Source organism: Pan paniscus, chromosome 19, assembly GCF_029289425.2.
Source record: "Pan paniscus chromosome 19, NHGRI_mPanPan1-v2.0_pri, whole genome shotgun sequence".
NCBI classification, from domain to species: Eukaryota; Metazoa; Chordata; class Mammalia; order Primates; family Hominidae; genus Pan; species Pan paniscus.
Genome location: NC_073268.2, coordinates 76,820,431 through 76,836,057, shown reverse-complemented (window position 1 = coordinate 76,836,057; position 15,627 = coordinate 76,820,431). Strand labels below are relative to the sequence as shown.

Below are 15,627 nucleotides of genomic sequence, written 5' to 3'. Positions count from 1 at the left end.
ATCTCAAAGAACTTAGAACTACCATTCGATCTAGCAATCCTGTTAGTGGGTATACATCCAAAGGAAAATAAATCGCTCTACAAAAAGACACATGCACTCAAATGTTCATTGCAGCACTATTCACAATAGCAAAGACAAGGAATCTACTTAGGTGCCCATCAAAAGTGAAATGCATAAAGAAAATATGGTACATACACACTACAGAATACTACACAGCCACAAAAAAAAAAATGAAATTATGTCCTTTGCAGCAACACAGATGCAGCTGGAGGCCATTATCCTAAGTAAATTAATCCAATTTACTTAGGAAAAGAAATTTCTAAATTTCTAAATAAAAGAAATTGGAAATTTCTTTTAGGAAAAGAAAGCCAAATACCACATGTTCTCACTTGCAAATGGGAGCTAAACATTGGGTACACATGAAGATACAGATGGCAACAATAGACACTGGGGACCACTAGAGGGAGAAGGGAGAGAAGGAGGAAGACATGAAAAACTAACAATTGGGTACTATGCTCCCTACCTGGATGACGGAATCAATCGTACCCCAAACCTCAGCACCATGCAATATACCCATGTAACAAACCTGTACATGTACTTCCTGAATCTAAAAGCTGAAATTACAAAAACAAACAAACAAAAACCCACAAATCTAGGATGAATGGTGGATGACAGTTGCAAAACGGTGTAACTGTACGTAACATCAATGAACCACGTGCTTTACAACGGTAAGTTACGTGTATGCTAAGTATATATTACCACAATTAAAAACACACAAATCTGTTTATGTTTCCCATTCCAACTCTGTTATAGTTCACAATTGTTTTTAAGATAAAGACACAATTCTTTTGTTTTTTCTGAAACAGGGTCTTGCTCTGTTGCCCAAGCTGGAGTACAGTGACATAATCTTGGCTCACTGCAGCCTCCTGGGCTCAAGCAATCCTCCCAACCAAAGCCTCCTGAGTAACTGAGACTACAAGTGCGTGCAACCACGCCCACCCAATTCTTTATAGAGGGGAGATTTCGCCATGTTGTCCAGCTGGTCTTGAACTCCTTGAACTCAAGCAATCCACCTGCCTTGGCCTCCCAAAGTGTTAGAATTATGGGTGTGAGCCACCACATCCAGCCAAACATGATTATTTACCACTGCCTATAAAATGCAGTATTTTCTCATTTTATCCAAGTCTCTTATTTCCTTATCCGTTCCAGCTACACTGCCCTTCATCAGAGTTCTTATATCACTATGCTTCTTCCTATCACCGAACTTTTCGAAAATGCTGTTTTCTATGCCTAAAACACACTTTCTTCCTCCTTAACCTCCAGTAATTCTTCAAAACTCAGTTCAAATATCACTTTTCTGGCCTCTCTTTTTAAGTGAAATATCCTTATTTTAGGTTTTCATTAGTACATATAAGAAGTTAAGAATTGGCTGGGTGTGGTGGCTCACGCCTGTAATCCCAACACTTTGGGAACCCGAGGCAGGCGGATCACCTGAGGTCAGGGGTTCGAGACCAGCCTGGCCAACATGGTGAAACCCCGTCTGTACTAAAAATACAAAAAGTAGCTGGGTGCAGTGGCGTGCGCCTGTAGTCCTAGCTACTTGGGAGATGGAGGCAGAAGAATCGCTTGAACCCGGGAGGCGGAGGCTGCAATGAGCCGAGATCGTGCTACTGCACTCCAGGCTGGGCGACAGAGTGAGACTCCATCTCAAAAAAAAAATAAGAAGAAGAATAATTAAAAATTTTCAGTTTTAGCCAGGCGCTGTGGCTCTCATCTGTAATCCCAGCATTTTAGGTGGCTGAGGCGGGTAGATCACCTGAGGTCAGGAGTTAGAGACCAAGTTGGCCAACATGGCAAAACCCCTGTATTTTTGTACAAAACTTAGCCGAGCATGGTGGCGGGTGCCTGTAATCCCAGCTACTTGGGAAGCTGAGGCAGGAGAATCGCTTGAACCTGGGAAGTAAAGGTTACAGTGAGCCGAGATTGCGCCATTGCACTCCAGCCTGGATGACAAGAAAAAAACTCAGTCTCAAAAAAAAAAAAATTTTTTTTTTCAGTTTTTTGTTATCATCTGATGAATGCCTTTCAACCCTTTCCTAGACTGCAAGCTCCATGAGGGCAAAGATCATGTGCTTGTACATACAGCAGAGTGCTTCATACACACTATACTCAAAAATTATCTCCCCAGTGAATAAAATGATTTGCAAGACTCAAAATGCAATTCCAGCAGGCAGCCACTAGAAGGCACCTTTGCTACATTTGTACTTGGGTAATTATCATCAGTGTCTATAGGGTACCAATGTTGACAAAGAGACATCTATTCCCACCCCTTCCCCCGCCCAAAAAAACCTATAAGAAAAATGGCCGTAAACCATAAGGGTGTGTGCTAAATATGAGCATTTAATTTATTTTAGGCCAGTATTTCCATGCAACAAGCTAAACTCAGAAAACCAATAACATGGCTCTTTTAAAAATATTATTTCCAGGCCGGTCAGTCGCGGTGGCTTGCGCTTGTAATCCCAGCACTTTGGGAAGCAGAGGTGGGCGGATCAACTGAGGTCAGGAGTTCGACACCAGCCTGGCCAACATGGTGAGATCCCATCTCTACTAAAAAATACAAAAATCAGCCAGGTGTGGTGGCACGCGCCTGTAATCCCAGCTACTTGGAAGACTGAGGCAGAAGAATCGTTTGAGCCAGGGAGGCGGAAGTTGCAGTGAGCTGAGATCGTGCCACTGCATTCCAGCCTGGGCAACAGAGTGAGATTCCATCTCAAAAAAAAAAAAAAATTTCCAAGTGTCAGAATAATGGTTTGAAAAGTAATACAGCAAAGCCTTTTTAGCTTAAATATTAAAATCTAAAAGGCAGCATTATTTTTGAAAAGAAAATATTTATGTGACAAGAGAAATCAAGAGGAAAAAAGCTTTTTTATCACTAAAACGATTTTCTCTTATAAGCCCTTTTATCAAAATATTAATTCATTTCTGTATGTGTTTACAAAATTATGTTGAAGTAAAGTAACTTCTACAAAAAAACTGTCTAAAAACTTGCTGTATCAAATTTTATTCCTCCCACTCAAGAGGACAGTTCTTTCTTCAATAACCCCAATCATGGTTGTGGTCTTGCTATTCCACCAAAAGCTACCTTCTTTTTCAAGGTCACCAATGACCTCCACATTCCTAAATCCCATGGTCATTTTTCAATCCTCCCTCCACCTAAATGACAACAGTATTTGAAACACTTTCTTTCTGGAAACACTTTCTTCACTTAGCTTCCAGGGTACGCTAACCCAAATTTCCTATTTGACTTACAGCTGTTAGTTGTTTTACCTTGTTCTTCCATTCACATCCCCTAACTCTTTTAGATTTTTTTTTTAATTTTAATCCAACCCTCAAATGAAACCAGAGCACATCTCCCGAGTCTTAACAGTGAGAGTATCTCAGGGCTCAGTCACTAGACCTTGCCCCCTTTTCTATCTGCACTCAATCCCTACATGACCTCAAGACTTTGTATACTATCTATATGCTACTGGCTCCCCCAAATTGAAAGCTCCACCCTAGACAACACCTGAAATCAATTCTTATAATGGGAAGCCAAATAGGTATCACCACCTTAATGTCTAAAACATGCCGAAAGGGTAATGTGTCCAAAACTGAACTTCCGACCTCTCCTTTACACTGATGTTCCAGTCATTTCTTTATCACTTAGTGGCAACTCCATTTTTCCAGCTGCTCAGTTAAAAATACTGAGTAGGAGCGGGGCACAGTGGCTCATGCCTGTAATCCCAGTACTCTGAGAGGCCGAAGTGTGGGTAGATCAGTTGAGGTCAGGAGTTGGAGACCGGCCTGACCAACATGGTGAAACCCCTGTGGCACGGAGTGAGACCTCATCTCAAAAAAACAAAAAAAGAAAGAAAGAAAAAGAAAAAAGAGAAAAATTCATGAGTAATGAGAACCCTTACATTTGTTACTTCTGCCCAAATTCTGTGGCCCCAGACACTCACAGGTCTTTACTAAAAATACAAAATTAGCCGGGCGTGGGGGCGCACGCCTATAATCCCAGCTACTTGGGAGGCTGAGGCAGCAGAATTGCTTGAACCCAGAAGGTGAAGGTTGCAGTGAGCTGAGATCACGCCACTGCACCCCAACCTGGGCAATGAGAGCGAAATTCTGTCTCAAAAAAAAAAAAAAAAAAATGAGTAGGCTGAGCGCTGTCGCACACGCACTTTGGGAGGCTGAGGTGGGCAGATCGCTTGAAGCCAGGAATTTGAGACCAACCTGGGCAAAGCGAGACGTCTCTACAAAAAATTTTTAAAAATTAGTTGGGTGTGGTGGCATGCACCTGTAGCCCCAGCTACTTGGGAAGCTGAGGCTGGGGGAACACTTGAGCCCAGGACTTTAGGGGATGCAATGAGCTCTAGCCTACGGCACAGAGTGAGACCTCATCTCAAAAAAAAAGAGAAAAATTCATGAGTAATAAGAACCCTTACATTTGTTACTTCTGCCTAAATTCTGTGGCCCCAGACACTCACAGGTCTCACTGCCTCATCTCTTTACTTGCACTTTACTGACATATCATCTTAGCGAGACCCTCCTCTGACCATCCCATTTAGAATTATTATACAGGCCCCACCCCCAAAGCATTCCCTGCTTTATTTTTCTTGGTAGCATTTCTAACACAGTATGTGTCCTACTTAGTTATTTTAGTTTATCATGTTTTCCCCTAACCTAAGAAAGTAACCTCTATGGGTGCAGGAATTTTTGTTTCATTCACTGCTGAATCCTCAGCACCTGGAACAGTACCTAGCACATAGCAGGTATTTAATAAATATTTGGTGAATAAAGAACAATCATGAAGAAGTAGGAACTGTATGCTTTTAAAATACATCCACAAATTATTTGATATACTTGAGGGTGGGCTTGATTTAGTGATTCAGGGCTAACAAAATACAAAGCTGGGTTCCCTACAGCAAGTGATCAAGAAAGCAAGGTAGAAGTCAAAATGTCTTTTTATGATCACTTGCTCTAAGGAAGCCAGCTGCCATGTGATGAAGACACATCAAGCAACCCTATGCAGAGGCCGGCAAAGCAAGAAACTGAAGCCTCCAGCCAATCCAGATTACTCAGTGAGCTGTCTTACAAGTAGATGCTCCAACCCCATTGAAGGCTTCGATGATTAATGACATCTTGATTACAGCTACACAAGAGACCCTGAGCCAGAACCATCCAGTTAAGTCACCCCGGGTTCCTGAGCCGGAGGAACTGTGTACATAAAAAATGTTTTAAACTCCTAAGTGTGGGAGTATTTGATTACACAGCAATAGATAACTAATACAGCGGGACTGTAATAACCTGGGATAATCACTTTGGGAAGAAATTTAGCAATACCTAATAAAACTAAACATGTAGATATCTCTGAACTGAGTCTCCCAATTGGTATTCCTTGGATGAGTGAGGCCTAGGGGCAGCAGGGTGGGTCCTCAGTGGCTAGAGCATCCATGTTATTAGTTACCTCAGTCTCAAGTAGCCTCCTCTGCTTACTGTAGAAATATTATCATCTTGTGTGAGTGTTACGACACAAAAACAGTTGGTAAGTAACATACTATGACCCAGAAATTCCATTTCTAGTTATGTATCTTAAAGAAATCTTGCCAGGCACAGTGGCTCACGCCTGTAATCCCAGCACTTTGGGAGGCCAAGGCGGGCGGATCACCTGAGGTCAGGAGTTCAAGACCAGTCTGACCAACATAGAGAAACCCCGTCTCTACTAAAAATACAAAATTAGCCGGGCGTGGTGGCGCATGCCTGTAATCCCAGTTACTCGGGAGGCTGAGGCAGAAGAATCGCTTGAACCCAGGAGGCAGAGGTTACAGTGAGCCGAGATTGCACCACTGCACTCCAGCCTGGGGAACAAGAGTAAAACTCCATTAAAAAAAAAAAAAACTCATATGTGTATATAAGGAAATATTTATTGCAGTATTTTTCATAATTGCAAATGCTTGGATATAACATAAAAGTCCACCAGTCAGGGTGTGAAAGAAGAAAATTATAGTTTCACATTGGAAACAAATTATTAATATATATAGTAGTTGTGCTGGGTGTGGTGGCTCATGCCTGTAATCCCAGTGCTTTGGGAGACCGAGATAGGAGGATGGCTTAAGCCCAGGACCACCCCGGGCAACACAGTGAGACCCCGTCTCCTTAAAAAAGAAAAAATTAGCCAGGCGTGGTGGCTTACACCTGTAGTCCCAGTTACTCGGGAGGCTAATGTGGGAGGATCACTTGAGCCTGGGAGGTAGAGGTTGCAGTGAGATGTCATCATGCCACTGCAATCCAGGCTGAATAACAGAACAAGACCCTGTCTCATAAAATAAAAATAAACAAATGTGCGTTTTCTCAGAGACTTTTTTTTTAAAAAAACTACCCTCATCTAGCATAGCCAAGGTAAGACACCTTAACAGGTGTAATTCTCTAGCCTTCTTTCCAAAGCCAGGTAGACCAGAAATATAACTATTTTTTTCATAGTTATTTTACTTTCCTAACTAAAGAAAAAAGAGGTTTTGAAGGCTCTCAGGAGGACTATTAAGGGCTAAAGTAGAATGGGATACTTAAAAATAGTTTCAAGGGTAACATTAAGCCTAGATATGCATATACTTCCCTAAACAGAGATACAAATTAGCAAAACATTGAACGTGACTCATGAACAAAGGGCAACTGTCAGTGAATTATATACCTAAACCTTCCCCTCAATCAGGATTTTTTTTAGAGTCTTGCTCTGTCGCCCAGGCTGGAGTGCAGTGGTGCGATCACTGCAACCTCTGCCTCCTGCTTTCAAGCAATTCTCCTGACTCAGCCTCTTGAGTAGCTGGGACTACAGATACACATCACTATGCCCAGCTAATTTTTGTATTTTTTAGTGAAGATGCAGTTTCACCATGTTGGCTAGGCTGGTCTCAAACTCCTGACCTCAAGTGATCCGCCCACCTCAGCCTCCCAAAGTGCTGGGATTATAAGCGTGAGCCACCATGCATGGCTTCGATTAGGTTCTAAAGCATTTAATAGAATATCATGATATCTCTACCCTCACTATATGCCAAGTAAGGGTTTAGTTCTCAGTCTCCTCTTTTATTTTGCCACCATATATTGTAGAAAATTCAATATAATTTCACCAAATTAAGTCCTACTTACCAAGTGCTCTTGCTACTGCCAGAAAAGGAATCTGGTCAATAACTGTGCTCCTTCTAACAGGTCCATTGTGAGTGAGTCGAGGTCGTTTCCAAACTACACGATTCACCCCAGACTTGTTCATTACACTAAAAATAAAGAGTTCACATAAATAATCTAAATGATTAAAATACAACAACTAAGATAGCTCAGTATATTAAATCACTAATAAAATAAGACTACATTATTACAAAATAATGTCTTATGTGTTTCAAATACAAAGATGCATAAGCCAAAATTCCTGTTCAGAGAGGAATTAGGGTAGATTCAAAGCGGAAAATTTTGAGATTACTGGAATAGGCAGTATAACCAAATGAATGTAATGTGAAGAAAAGTGAGTATAAATACCATGTCAAAAAAAAAGCAAAACTACCTAATTAGTAAACAATTGGGGGTTGACAGAAGGCCTTATCTAAGTGGAGAGAGAACTGCTTGAACTCGGGAGGCAGAGGCTGCAGTGAGCCGAGAATCACACCACTGTACTCCAGCCTGGATGACAGAGCGAGACTCTTGTCTCAATAAATAAATAAATAGGGATTAAATTGTGATATAAGCAATTAAAAAGGAAAGGTTACAGGGTTCTGAGTGTTTATGTTGAGGACGGGGGCAACATAGCAGACCTTCAGTTTTAATTTTTGTTGTTGTTGTTGTTTTTGAGATGGAGTCTCACTCTGTTGCCCAGGCTGGAGCACAATGGCGTGATCTCAGCTCACCACAACCTCCACCTCCTGGGTTCAAGCGATTCTCCTGCCTAAGCCTCCCGAGTAGCTTGGATTACAGGCGTATGCTACCACGCCTGGCTATTTTTGTATTTTTAGCAGAGATGGGGTTTCAGCATGTTGGCCAGGCTGGTCTTGAACTCCCAACCTCAAGTGATCCGCCCACCTCGGCCTCCCAAAGTGATGGGATTACAGGCTGACGTCAGCCACCGTGCCCAGCCAGTTTTTTTGTTTATTTTTATTTATTTATTTTGAGATGGAGTTTTGCTCTTGTTGTCCAGACTGGAGTGCAGTGGCACCATCTCGGCTCACTGCAACTTCCGCCTCCTGGGTTCAAGTGATTATTCTGCCTCAGCCTCCCAAGTAGCTGGAACTACAGGCACGTGCTACCACGCCTGCTAATTTTTGTATTTTTTAGTAGAGACAGGGTTTCACCATGTTGGCCAGGCCGGTCTCGAACTCTTGACCTCAGCCTCCCAAAGTGCTGGGAGCCACCACGTGGGCCACCACGCCTGCCTAATTTTTTCTTTTTTGAGGAGACGGGGTCTCACTATGTTGCCTGGGCTGGTCCTGGGCTTAAGCCATCCTCCCACTTCAGTCTCCCAAAGTGCTGGGATTACAGGTGTGAGCCACAGCGCCCAGCTTGTTTTTTGTTTTCTGATACAGGGTCTCTGTCGCCCAGGCTGGAGTGCAGTGGTGCACTCATGGTTCACTGCAGGCTTGACTTCCTCCTGGGCTGCAGTGATCCTCCCACCTCAGTCTCCTGAGTAGCTTAGAATACAGGCATGTGCCACCATGCCCAGCTAATTGTTGGCAGTTTTAATATGATTTCAGCAATATACAGAAAATACTATATATTTAGGTATTTCTGTAATTCAAAGTGTGAGACTAGACTTTGTGAAATAGATCAGCTGTAGACATATAGATTTGGGAGTTACAAGAGTAAGAAAACCCTCCTAAAAATGTGTCATAGGAGCAAAAGAAATGCCTAAAACTTGGAAATATGATTAGGTTTTTTGTTTTTTTTTTTTTTTGAGACAGAGTCTGGCTCTGTCGCCCAGGCTGGAGTGCAGTGGTGCGATCTCAGCTCACTGCAAGCTCCGCCTCCCAGGTTCATGCCATTCTCCTGCCTCAGCCTCCCGAGTAGCTGGGACTATGAGTAGCTGGGACTACAGGCACCTGCAACCATGCCTGGCTAATTTTTTGTATTTTTAGTAGACACGGGGTTTCACCAGGTTAGCCAGGATGGTCTCGATCTCCTGACCTCATGATCCACCCACCTCGGCCTCCCAAAGTGCTGGGATTACAGGCGTGAGCCACCACGCCTGGCCTGAAATATGATTAGTTCTTTAGGAAAAAACACTGATAATCAAAACATTAGAGATGGTCTCTCAAACTATGCCTGGCATGACCGAAATGAGCTTTACTTCAAATGGGAATTGATTTTTTAAATTTAATTTTTATTAATTTAAACAGCCATTTGTGGCTAGTGGTGAGTATACTGAACAGTCCAGAGGAAGACTGAAACAAGTAGAGAATGACCAGAAAACATTGTGGGTGTTAACAAAGAATAGAAATTCCAGAAAGTTGCTCATTCACCATCCCCCCACCCTTTTTTTTTGGAGACAGTCTCGCTCTGTTACCTAGGCTGGAGTGCAGTGGTGTGATCTTGACTCACTGCAGCCTCAGCCTCCTGAGTAGCTAGGATTACAGGCACCCACCACAATGCCCGGCTAATTTTTTTATTTTTAGTAGAGACGGGGTTTAACCATATTAGCCAGGCTGGTCTCGAACTCCTGGCCTCAAGTAATCTGCCTGCCTCAGCCTCCCAAAGTGCTAGTCTTACAGGCATGAGTCACCACGCCCAGCCTACCATCTCTTTTGAGAACTAGTTTTCATTTTGTTTTGAGACAGGGTGTCGTTCTGTTGCCCAGGCTGCAGTGCAGTGGTGTGATCATGGCTCACCACAGCTTTGACTTCCCAGGCTCAAGTGATGCTCCCACCTCAGCTTCCCAAATAGCTGGGACCAAAGGCATGTAATTTTTTTGTAGAGAACGGATCTCACTATGTTTGCCAGGCTGGTCTTAAACTCCTGGGCTCAAGCTATCCTCCCATCCGGGCCTCCCAACATGCTGGGATTACAGGCGTGAGCCACCATGCCCAGCCAAGAACTAGTTTAAATAAGTTCTGATATAAATAGGTTGATCATAACAAGAGTTAAAATATCAAAGGCATTCATTTTGTTGTATTAAGCTTTCTTCAATGATGATTCTCAAAAGTCAACAGCAGAGTAAAGACTAAACTTGCCATTCACAAGAATCCATGAAACACAAGAGTTATGATAAGATGCCAACATTCTGCCTTAATACCATCTTAAAGCTCTATTATTCTTTGCTAAACCTTCTCCTTACAAGGTAAGGCTTAGTACCTAAGTAATTTACAGTAGCGGCTTCCAACATAACTAGACGAGCAGCTCTCTCGACACTTAATATTCAAAGATATTATGATCTGTGTTTCTGAGAAACAAAAAGACAAATAATGATACTGGTTAAAACATAGAAGTTTTAACATCTAGTAACAAAAAACCAAAGCAATGTTATAAAAGATGCTTTTACTGCACTTCCTGTTGTTGTCCTATATGATTAAAAGGCATGTAAAAAGGAACAGCCTGACATGCAGAGAGCTGACTGAGCAGCAACAGAAGGCTGGAAAAACAAAATGCTGGCCCGTTGCCTAGGCCGGGACAGAGGGAAGCAAGGAAATAACTTATAATAAAATAGCTCAATTTTTGCAAAAAGTTACCTGCTCCAAAATAGCGGAGTATCTGCCCAACTGTCCAGATGGTGTTTTTGGTAATAAAGCCAAAAAACTCTTTCTAAAAACATTATTAAAATCAAATAAAATATAATTTTAAAATTCAAGTAAAAAAACAAGAAAGAATAGTCAAGAAAGGTATTTTTAAAACACAAAAGGGTAATTTCTTCTGTAGAAAATAATTATTTCCTTTTTTGTTCATTTATTTTATTTATTTATAATTATAAAAAAATTTTTTAGAGATGGAGGTCCCGCTATGTTGAACAGGTTGGTCTCAAACTTCTAACCTCAAGTGATCCTCCCATCTTGGCCTCCAAAGCGCTAGGATTACAAGTGCCGCAGCCAGCTGCTTTATTTATTTATTTTTTTGAGACAGTTTTCACTCTTGTTGGGCAGGCTGGAGTGCAGCGGCAGGATCTTGGCTCACTGCAACCTCTGCCTCCCAGGTTCAAGAGATTCTCCTGCCTCAGCCTCCCGAGTAGCTGGGATTACAGGCACATGCCACTACGCCTGGATAATTTTTTTGTATTTTTAGTAGAGACAGGGTTTCACCATGTTGGCCCGGCTTGTCTCGAACTCCTGACCTCCGGTGATCCGCCCGCCTCAGGCTCCCAAAGTGCTGGGATTACAAGCGTAAGTCACTGTGCCCGGCCCCAAGAAAAGTATTTTTTAAAAGGAAGATTAATGAGAAGGAATCACGCCTACCAATATTTAAAATTATAATAAAGTCTCAGTTTTAAAAATTATAATACTGGTAAATAAGCAGGAAAAAAATTATAGCCCAGAAAAGACCCAAATATATGGAGGAATTCTGTTTATAATTTGCAAAGCCCACTTAGCATGACAACCAGCAGAGATGTCAGATATATTCTCACCTTCACAATCACAAGATCAAATAGACTATAGCCTGAAAGGAGGTTCATCTAACTTTGCAGAATACTGGGCAGGAAATAGAGTATGCCACCATAGCAGCTTCAAGGATATTGTCTTCAGCAGTGATTCAGACAGCCAGAAGCCATTTTTCCATCTCCCAAGTGATGGCTCAGTTGTAAACAAGACGACAGGGTCTAGCTTAGGTAAGCTTCATGTGTCACAGAAACCAATGTAATAAATAGCACATGACTACAGTTTCTTGGTCCCTACACAAGACAAACTGCATGCATACAAGGAAGCCAAGACCTGTGCTTCCGAATAGAAATGTATAGTCCATTCAACAACTTCCCTACCAAGATGCAATTCCATTCAGGGATCATTCTACAATAAGCAATGCTGTCTTACGACAGAGGTGATATTTCACATTTATCTTCACCAGAGAAATACAAGAAGAGGGTAAATTCAAGGTCATCTTCCCACTAAAGAAGGGTCTTAAGCCTGGTCACCCTGCTACTCAGTAATGAAAAGATGTATAATTATTCAAGTGGCTACTAGTAGCCATCTAGAAAAAAAGTTAACTTGTCTATTTACTACATAGCTTAGATCTTAAAATTCCAGAAGGATTAAAGATTAAAATATAAAAGATGATGAAACCATACGAGTACTGGCAAAGTGGTTCTCAAAATGTGGTTTGGGGGCCCCTGGCAGGTTACTACAGACTTTTTCAGGGTGTCTCCAAGGTCCATTTTTTTTTTTCATAATACTACTAAGACCACATGTATACAGTGGAGTTTTTTGAGAGGCTGCATGACTGGATATTATATAGTATAATAAAAAGTGTCAATATTTGCAAGAGCTGTATAACTCAGTGAACTAGTATATTACAAACAATAAATGCATATATTAAAAAGTCATGCATAGGGGCTACATACTATATGGTTCCAACTATATGACATTCTGGAAAAAGCAAAATTATGAAGGCAGTAAAAACAGCAGTAGTTGCCAGGAGTAAGTGGGGGAGGGATGAACAGACAAAGTACAGAGGACTCTTACGGTGATGAAACTAATCTGCATGATACTATAATGATGGATACGTGTCATGACGTATTTGTTAAAACCCATAAAATGTATAACACCCGGAGTGAACCCTAATGTAAACTATGGACACTGGGTGATAACAGTATGTCAGTGTAGGTTCACTGATTGATTACAACAAACACTCTGGAGAAGGATAGTGGGGAAGCCTGGGAGACGGGGGATAGGCCAAAGTATATATGAGAATTCTGTGCTTCCCACTTAATTTTGCTGTGAATCTAAAAGTACTCTTAAAATTAAAGTCATTAATTTTTTTAAATTATGCAGGGATTTTTAAAAAGCATTCAATTCAGGGCCGGGAGCAGTGGCTCACACCTGAAATCCCAGCACTTTGGGAGGCCAAGGTAGGTGGATCGCCTGAGGTTGGGAGTTCGTGAAACCCCGTCTCTACTAAAAATACAAAATTAGCTGGGTGTGGTGGTACATGCCTCTAATCCCAGCTACTCCGGAGGCTGAGAACCCAGGAGGCAGAGGTTGCGGTGAGACGAGATCGTGCCACTGCACTCCAGCCTAGGCAACAAGAGCAAAACTCAGTCTCAAAAAAAAAAAAAAAAAAATTTCTATTCAACTAATGTCTTCATTGACTGACTAATGGCTGTTAATGTAAGAATATGCAAAGTTCATTAATAAAGTTTCAGATACCTTAAGAAACTATCATTTCTTGAGTTTTAAAACAGTATCAAAGACAAACATTTATGGAAAAGTGAGCAAAATACTCCTTCCTGGTCGGGCGAATTGGCTCACACCTGTAATCCCAGCACTTTGGGAGGCAGAGGTGGGCGGATCACAAGGTCAGGAGTTCAAGACCAGCCTGACCAAAATGGTGAAACCCCGTTTCTACTAAAAATACAAAAATTAGCTGGGCATGGTGGCGTGCACCTGTAATCCCAGCTACTCAGGAGGCTGAGGCAGGAGAATCGCTTGAACCTGGGAGGCAGAGGTTGCAGTGAGCCCAGATCCCGCCACTGCACTCCAGCCTGGGTAACAGGGCAAGACTCTGTCTCAAAAAAAAAAAAAAAAAGAAAAAGAAAATTAGCTGGCATGGTGGCACACGTGCACCTGTAGTCCCAGCTCTCAAGAGACTAACATGGGAAGATCACTTGAGGTTGCAGTGAGCCATGATTGTGCTACTGCACTGCAGCCTGGGCAACAGAGTGAGATCATGTCAAAAACAAATACAATGAACAAACAGAGTTTCTAAGACCAAAAATATTCCTGTTGTACTAAAAGAAAATATAGCAGACTTTATTAAAAAGCTTCACTGTGTGTGTGGCATAAAACCCAAAAAGTTGTAACAGAAGAGACTAATAAATTTAACTACATTAAAAGAAACTTCCATGTGGAAAAAGTTCCAGGAGCATAATCAAAAGACAAACTGTGGAAACAATATCTAAAATTCACATCACATACATCAGACTAATTTCTTTAATGTACAGCTAGCCCCTACACATTAATGTGGCGAAAAAATGGCTAACAACAATCCCCCAAAATGAATAATAAATATTAAAAGAAATACAGAGAAAAGAAAATATAAATGGCTCTTAAATATATAAAAAGATTCAATATTTCTCATAAGAAATTCAAATTAAAACATTACTGAAGCTGGGCACGTGGCTCACATCTGTAATCCCAACAATTTGGGAGGCCAAGGCGGGAGGATCGCTTGAGCCTAGGAGTTCAAGACCAGCCTGGGCAACATGGTAAGACCTCGTTTCTATTTCTTAAAATTTTTTTTTAAAACAACATCATTGCCGGGTGCAGTGGCTCACGCCTGTAATCCCAGCACTTTGGGAGGCTGAGGTGGGTGGATCATGAGGTCAGGAGATCAAGACCATCCTGGCTAACATGGTGAAACCCCATCTCTACTAAAAATACAAAAAATTAGCCAGGCGTGGTGGCAGGCGCCTGTAGTCCCAGCTACTAGAGAGGATGAGGCAGGAGAATGGCATGAACCCAGGAGGCAGAGCTTGCAGTGAGCCGAGATCACGCCACTGCACTCCAGCCTGGGCAGAAGAGCCAGACTCCATTTCAAAAAAAAACAAAAAACAAAAAAACACATCATTGAGACACCTCTTTTTTAAACCTGAAACTGGATATGATCAAAAAGTTTTATTTGTTGTCCAGGACATCCACATACACTGATGGTAGAAGTGTAAATTGGTACAACCTTTATAGAGACAAATAGTTATCAATATTCAAAACATACACCTCTTTGGCCAAGCAATTCCACTTTTAGGAAATGATCTTACAAATATACTGGCAAGTGCACAAAAACACATATGTGCAGATTTTTCATTTCACAGCAGTTTGCAATAACAAAAAAAAATTAGAAATAAAAATCCTTCAATAGGAGACTGATTAAAATAAATGATGGTACATCTGTACATGGTACAGCTCCATAATATATTTGATTGTATATGAATATCTCTCTTTTGAAAGGACACACAGCCATACTGGTTGCTCAGCAAGTGGAGGGGAACGAGGTGGCCTTTGGGACAGTAGCAGCTGAGAGACCTTCCATAGCATATCCTCTTTTTTATGATACCTGAATTTGAACCAAATGAATGTCGCCATTAAAAAAATAAACATATGGCATAAAATCTCATCACTCATTTATAAAAATTTAGAATATTTCCATGTTATTCCCATGTCTCTGCATTGCTAACAACAGAAATATAATTTTATATCCTGCTTTTTTGTGACCATAAACATTTTCCTCTATCATTAAACCTTCCCCATATACATGGGAGTTCATATTACTCTACCTTTACTTTGAAAAATTTCAAAACACCATGAGTTTTATAAACTTATCTATAAATGTTATTTTTAATGGCTGTATCATATTCAGCATTATGAATATGTTGCTAAATATACTTAACCATTCTCCAGCTGTTAGGCCTTCAAG

At 41.3% G+C, this 15,627-nt stretch overlaps 1 protein-coding gene across 3 annotated transcripts in view; it reads right to left on the bottom strand.

The window, feature by feature from the left end:
- PPM1D (protein phosphatase, Mg2+/Mn2+ dependent 1D) overlaps positions 1–15,627 on the bottom strand; it is a 63,687-nt gene that overhangs the window by 23,155 nt on the left and 24,905 nt on the right. For all 3 annotated transcript variants that reach the window (XR_010110693.1, XR_010110694.1, XM_003814465.5), the window contains exon 3: positions 7,186–7,310. Coding sequence is in view for 1 of the 3 variants with exons in the window: in XM_003814465.5 (XP_003814513.1) it covers positions 7,186–7,310 (125 nt within the window). In the remaining 2 variants the exon portion in view is untranslated. The remainder of the gene's footprint in view (positions 1–7,185; positions 7,311–15,627) is intronic.